At 30.7% G+C, this 7,500-nt stretch overlaps 1 protein-coding gene across 6 annotated transcripts in view; it reads right to left on the bottom strand.

The window, feature by feature from the left end:
• LOC122629271 (sodium-dependent dopamine transporter) overlaps positions 1-7,500 on the bottom strand; it is a 17,097-nt gene that overhangs the window by 4,788 nt on the left and 4,809 nt on the right. For all 6 annotated transcript variants that reach the window (XM_043812551.1, XM_043812531.1, XM_043812514.1 and 3 more), the window contains 4 exons: positions 2,807-2,941; positions 614-941; positions 141-279; positions 1-50 (listed from right to left, as the gene is read on the bottom strand). The exon at positions 1-50 is cut by the window's left edge and continues 85 nt beyond it. In XM_043812551.1, coding sequence (XP_043668486.1) covers positions 1-50; positions 141-279; positions 614-941; positions 2,807-2,941 — 652 coding nt within the window. The remainder of the gene's footprint in view (positions 51-140; positions 280-613; positions 942-2,806; positions 2,942-7,500) is intronic.

The following is a 7,500-nucleotide window of genomic DNA, read 5'->3' as shown; positions in this document are numbered from 1 at the left end:
AATAAAATCAGTAGTACTGCATATGGGAAAAGAGCTGTGAACCAGACCACCTATAAAAAAATGTTGAATCTATTAACGATCAAGAATCTTGCGAATGTTCATAAGTAGATATAAGTGACGTAAAGAAAGAAAAATTTTACCTTTCCCGACGTAGAAATACCTTTCCAAAGTGAGAAATAACATATTAGGTAGACCACCAATAGACATAATGCGATGTCCCATTTGATGGTCCCAAGATCGTGTATTCCAGCACTTTCGTGGAGTTCCAAAATGGCGCGACTTTAAGACAATGATATAATTCATATATAAACAATATATATATATATATATATATATATCATGTGATTTAAAATTCAATCGTTCTCAAATTTTATTTACATATAAAAAAAAAGGAAGAAAAAGAAAACAAAACTTTAGATAACCATTTACATATTTCAAATTGATTGATTCAGTCGATAAAGCGTTTTAAACTTCATGCATATGCAAACGATCTAAATGAAATCTATAAATTATTAATAACTCGTTTTAATCAATTTTGACAGGTGGAAACAAATGAAATATCTGAAAAAAAGAATATGAAAAAAAAATATGTTTAACAAAATGAGATACTAACTTGAAATACTCCTGAGCTGCACTGGTGTGTTTGCTATTGTTTTTCGTCGAGCTGAGTGCAAGAACATCGAACGGATCATCGACCGCAAATACTCCGGTAATGTTGTAAGCCGGATCAAAATCAACTTCGTTGGATGGTGGCTCGCCAATGGCATAAGAGACGTTAACATCGAACTCACGACATAGTGGCGTGTTCCATGGATTGTTGCAAGTCGTCCAAGGTAACATTCCGGAGAAGGAGGCGAAGAAATAACGAAGTGCCCAAGCGATTATCACGTTGTAATAGAAGTCAACGTAGAAAGCGATTAGGACAACGGCGTAACCGATTCCTGAATCAAATTAACCAGGTGTTTTAATTAAATGTTAAAGTCCCTTTTGATCTCGTTCACTCTACTATTTAATTTTAACGCTCTCTCTCTCTCCTCTCTCTCTCTCTTTCTCTCTCTCTCTCTCTCTCTCTCTCTCTCTCTCTGCTCTTCTAATTAATTTTATTAAATTTTATAACAAGTTTTATTTATCATTGCAATTTGTTCTCTTTAATTTGTCATTAGACATCATAAATCAACTGTACTCAATTTACCAAATAACGTCAGGATGATGAATTTTGAATTTCTCGTTTTACGATATCTCTAATGATAATTATAAAAAAGAAAGAAATGATAATTATGAAAAAAGAAATGTTAAATCTTTTTCTTTACTCATTATTGTAAAATTAAACGAACGAATATTAATAACAAATTGTATCAATTTTCTTTTCTTTTTTCTTTTCTCGTTCTTTTTCCTTTTCGAATACTCGTCAAATTGACAAAAACGATAGTACCAGTGTTAACACTTTTCTTTGGATTTGACTCGAAAATCACAAATGTATATTTTTTCAATTTTCTAAAAAAAAATATCGAATCAGATCGAGTGATATCGTTCGAAAATGATTCATCTTCTAAATCGGATAAATGTCGATTTCGAAATAAGAGAAATTTTAATAGGAGATAGAAGATGGGAAAAAGTCAACAGGAGAGTTGACCTTTCGATCGTTCATCGTATATATATATATATATATATATATATATATATATATGTAAGTACATGCGTACATCATACATACATATATATATATATCTATATATATATAATACATATATCGACGATGTTCGACGGATTGGCTGGATAAAATCGTAGCGTGGAAATGAAGTTGAAAATCGACGGAAATGGAGGCTCTTTGCGAGCCTCTGCGTTCCTCTTCTACGAAAGAAAGAGAGAGAAAGAGAGAGAAAAAAAGCAAAAGAGAGAGAGAGAAAGAGAAGCCTAGGCTTTCCATGGATTTATACGTGTTACGTAAAGTGCCGTGGTAAATGGCTGAATTGAATATAGCACCGTTTCTACATGATAGCAAAGCTACCTACATATATATATATATATATATATATATATATATATATATGCGAACACGCGCGCACGTATATACCAGAATATATATGTATGAGAGACATAACTTTGGTGGTTGGAGAGTCGGTCCAGCGACTCTCAGAACGAGATGATTGTTCTCAGTCAGCGAATGGTGAGAAAAGAAAGAAAGAAAGAAAGAAAGAAAAAAAGATAAAAGAAATAAAGAAATAGAAAAAGAAATAAAAGGAGAAAAGAGAGAAAAGGAAAAGAATGGAATGGAAAGGAAAGAAAAGTAAAGGTAAGTGCAAAAAGGTGAAAAGTGAATGGCACTGAGATCGCACTTGGAATACCAATCACCCTTTTCTCATCTTAGAACGCTTAGGTACTATTGTACCATTGGTTTAAGGAGAAAGGGAGTGAAGTAATGAGGGTAAAGAGGATTTTGATAAATTGTAGAGTACTCTTTCGTCTAATCTCAGTCCTTTCAAACGATGTATCTTCGATCAGAGATACATAAGTATAGAGTAAGTATCTATACATAGATAAATATATACATAAGTATACATGTATATACATCGGACGAAGAATCCGATCAGATTTTTTATCTTTTTTATTTTTTTTTTGTTTTCCATATTTATCTTTTGTCTTCTTCTTTTTTTTTTTTATTATTTTTTCTTTTTAAATATACTTTGTTAAATACATTTAATCGTAATCCTTACGATTGAAAAAGGAACAACGTTAATTATTATATTCGTTATAAATATATTAAATATATAAAATATATAAAAATACTTTTGTTTGAAAGGTTTACCTTTGAGTAGTGGTACCAATCGACCCCAACAAGTTATCGCACCCTTTCTGTTGAATTGACCCAAGGCAAGTTCCATGTAAAACAATGGTATACCACCAACGATCAACATGATGCAGTAAGGGACCAGAAATGCACCTGTTTAAAAACAATGAATAATATAATGAAAATTTATATCGATCTTGTATTCAATATTTTCTCGTTGAATCTTATTCGACGAGATTCTTTATCTTAGATGGAGATTATTCGATTATCTTTTCCTCTTTCGTTGAATGAGTGAATAATAAAAAGGGGAGAAAAGAATGAAGCTTAGATTGTCGAGTACATTTCGTTCGATAAGAAGAAACGGTAATTGTCTGATCAAAAGGAGAGAAAGAAAAAAATTGAAAAAAAAAGAAAGCACAGAGAGAATAGATCAAAAGAAGAAAAAAAAAATACGCGTGATAGAAAGTTAATAAATTTTTCGATTGTTTACATACAGGCAAGACAATTAACAAATGAAACAAATGAGACGGATTAAAAAGGAAACATAACAAGACATTTTTAATATATACGATTAATATGTATAAATAATATAAATTATATATATGTATATATAATGTATAGGTATTTTTTTTTATGAACATATAATTTAATATATATATCATAATACATATATACATACAGATGTATATGCAGAATGTTTTATTATGTTTTTTTTACCTTTCTTTTTTTATTTTATAAATATTTTATATAAATATATCTTTCTCTTGTATATATATATATGTGTGTGTGTGTGGGTGTGTGTATATATATACATATATTATTTCTATATATTTTTTTTTTAATATAAATATATATATTTTTTTATTGTCTTTAACACACAATCAACTTGATCTTCTCTGACGGATTTTAAATGTCACCTTGCCGCATTTCGGAAAGTTCACTATTTAATTACACGCCTAAAAGCGCTCGGCCGCATCGTAGAGCTTAATATAACAAAATGTAGTTATGCGCTATGATATTGTCACGAAGAGGTGTAGGAGATATATATATGCATATATATATATAGTAAGGTATATACATAACACACACATATATACATAGATAGATAGATAGATAGATCGATAGATAGATAGATACATCGAGATTTCACGTCATCCACTTTTTTCACTTTTACTTTGACTTTAGCACAATCTCTTTATATATTTTTAAAAGATATATTCTGTCATAGACTTGATTAAAATACTAAAGGCTTACTTAGACCATGTACTTTAGATTTTCAATATCTCCATGATACTCGTCGACTTAGAATAATTGATATATACTTATATATATATATATATATATATATATATATATATGTATATATATATATAAATGTAAATTTTATCAAATCATTTCACGAGAACGAAAAATAAGAAAACGAAAGGGGCATCGCCTTTATCCTCTCGGATTCTCGTTTCGAATATCTTCTTTGTAACCATGGAAACGTAATCGCATTATAGAAGAATATTGTCTTCCGACCAACTTAATTAATCTTTTTTTCTTTTCCTTTTCTTTTTTTCTTCTTCTTTTTCTTTCTATTATCTCAGAATGAATCTTTTTCTTCTATCCATTCACCGATTATACTAACGATCGCACTTTAATAATTCATTGGCTTTGATTCTTTTTATGATTACCTGATTCATTAACGTTCGTTATAGTTTTTAATTGTTCATTTTTTTTCGTACAAGAAAAAAGCTCTTAGCTAATATTCAAAGATTTGAATGTGTAATACATACATATGTACATATATATATATATACATGTTATATACAAAAAATAATTATATTATTTAATAAATAAATATTATATATAAAATAAATTCATATGTATATTAAAAAAAAAAATATCATAATATAAAAATGTATTTGGTCTATCTTTATCATATAATATATCTTTCAGTATATAATATACTTATGTATATGTGTGAATGTGCAATTTACTCTCTCTCTCTCTCTCTTTCTCTCCTTCTCTCTCATTCTCTTCTTCTCTCGAATTTATTTTAAACGAAATCTCCTTTCTCTAATATCTCCCTCGTTCTTACGTGAGAAATGACATAAACAAACATCCGGCACGATATGAAACTTCCGGTCAATTTTCTGCCTTTGACGAGATTCACATAGCGAGTTCGTAGATTAAAAAAGAGTTTCTAACTTAAGTACTGAGATTTAAATGAGTTCGACCATTCAGACCAAACTTTTATTTTGTACTTACATTCTCTCGACTTTCTTAGGTCTTTATTATCCGTATTACACGCACGATCAATTAAGATTATCTCGCGTGCACTGATTTTAAATGAAGATTTCTCGTAATGATTTGACCTCTTTTTCTCCTGTTTTTTTTTTTTTCTTTTCTTTTTTTCTTATTCTTCACCTTCAATCGATCAGATTAACGATTTTCATCATTGACTTTTTACAAATCACCGGATATACGCGATCATTTTTCATTTCGTTGAATAAAACAATAATATAAAAAAGGAAAAAAAAAAAAAAAGAAAAAGTCGCAACGATCGAATCGAGATCTGACAGATATTACACAATCGCTTATAAATCAATACCGTATAATTAAAAGCACGCTTTCCGATCGAATAAATAAAAATAAATATTTTTTTTCCTGGTACACACATTTGTATTACATACACGTAGATACGTGTATACGAAGATACGAATGACGTTCGTCAATCCATATATATATATGTATATTATGTCGAAAGAAACACGAGAGAGAGAACAAGAAAGAGAAAGAGAGAGAGAGAGAGAGAGAGAGAGAGAGAGAGAGAGAAGGGGATACATGATTGAGGATAAATCGTAAAATTCTTATGAAAAGAAATCCGCAATTTTAAATTCGCCGAACGAATTTATAATTTCCTTGCATATCCGAATCCAATATGGCGGCATAAACGTAACATAACGACGAACGAACGAACGAACGAATGAACGAACGAACAAATGCGAGAGAGAGAGAGAGAGAGAGAGAGAGAGAGAGAGAGAGAGAGAGAGAGAGAGAGAGAGAGGACATAGCAACAGCAGCACGTTGCTCGTCCATGATCAAAGGCCCTCGCTCGAATGGGAAATTATAATTAATTAAGCTAATTGGAAATTAGCGACCGATCTTGCCCATCCTAATGGTGCGGAGCTTGCAACGCCCTACTCTCTTCTTAATTGCGTTAGCAGTCGCTTTTGAGGAGCCTCTGTATCGCTGACAGCCATCCCTAATCGTATTCCTACAGGCATCTCGATAGAGCCGAGACTAATGGTTTTGTCGTCGACTTGCCTTCGGCCTTGTAAGGGACTTTCTCTCTCTCTCTCTCTCTCTCTCTCTCTCTCTCTCTCTCTCGCTCGCTCGCTCGCTCGCTCGATCGCTCTCTCATAATTTCTCTCTCTTTCTCTCTCTCTCTCTCTCTCTCTCTCTCTTTATTTCTCTGCCTCTCTCGGTCTCTCTCTTCCTATATCAATCTTTTCAAGATCGAACAAGTTATCTTCTAGAAGAAAGACATTCGATGGGATTAACCTCCGATTGTGAATATAGATCATTCACGTTGATCTAATATAAAATTCTCTTTCTCTCTCCCTTTTTTCTTTACTTTTTTTTCCTTTTCTTTCTTTTTTTTTCTTTTTCGCATCGTCCTAGACATCTTAAAATTCATTGTCGCGCGTTATTGGACGAATAAATGAAAAAAAGATAAAAGAAAGACGTATGAAGAACTTTTTCTGCTTTTTTCTTTTTTCTTTTTTTATTTCATTATTTCTATGTCAGTAGATATCTATCATTATTGTTCCTAGGCAGGTTTCTTATCGATGATAAAAAAGAGTAATTAAAAGGATCGATCTGTAATATAATTCTATTAAATTACACAGCGTTTATTTTCTGTGTTGCAAGTAAAGAAGAAGAAGAAGAAGAAGAAGAAGTTGGACATTTCTTCTTTGCAAAAAATGTGTACCGTCAAATATCTGATGATTTTCCATACCGTATATGACCATAATTTATATGATTGAATAGATGCAAGATGCGTTGATAGAGTATATATATTTTTTTATTTTCCTTTTTTTTTTACAAGCTTCTCAAAAATAAAAAATCATAGGTTCCGATATGTCAAACATTAAAATAGAGGAAAATTTTGCAAACATATATATATATATATAATTCTCGTATTCTTTACGTAGGTGTTCTTACGAAAGAATGAATATAAAATGATCAAAATAAATCAGTCTTTCATCGATATGATGTCTATTATGGAAATTTGATGATACAAACACATTTGTATGCAAATAACTACAACGATGATTGTTTATATAATAGTTATTCATCGGTAATCGAGCATTGCTATTAGCTTCTTTCATATTAAAAAAGATTTCAAATATTTAGAAAATTTTTTAAATTAATATTGTACTTATCGTAAATATATTCTTTTAATATATAAGATAATAATTATAATAAAAATATAACACGTTTATGCGAACAATGTTACACGAAATGAAGAAAGTTGAAAGAGAATTAAATTGAAATTTTCATGATATAAATGATGATTAAAAGATGGAGAGAGATTACTCTTTGGGCCTTTAATCACGAAGAAATTTGATCCCTAAGGAAGAGACGGGATAGCATTGAGAAAGCTGCTCCGAGGAAGAGAGAGAGAGAGAGAGAGAGAGAGAGAGAGAGAGAGAGAGAGAGAG

The sequence above is a fragment of the Vespula pensylvanica genome, chromosome 1, assembly GCF_014466175.1.
Source record: "Vespula pensylvanica isolate Volc-1 chromosome 1, ASM1446617v1, whole genome shotgun sequence".
Lineage (NCBI taxonomy): Eukaryota > Metazoa > Arthropoda > Insecta > Hymenoptera > Vespidae > Vespula > Vespula pensylvanica.
This window is presented reverse-complemented; position numbering and strand designations above follow the sequence as displayed.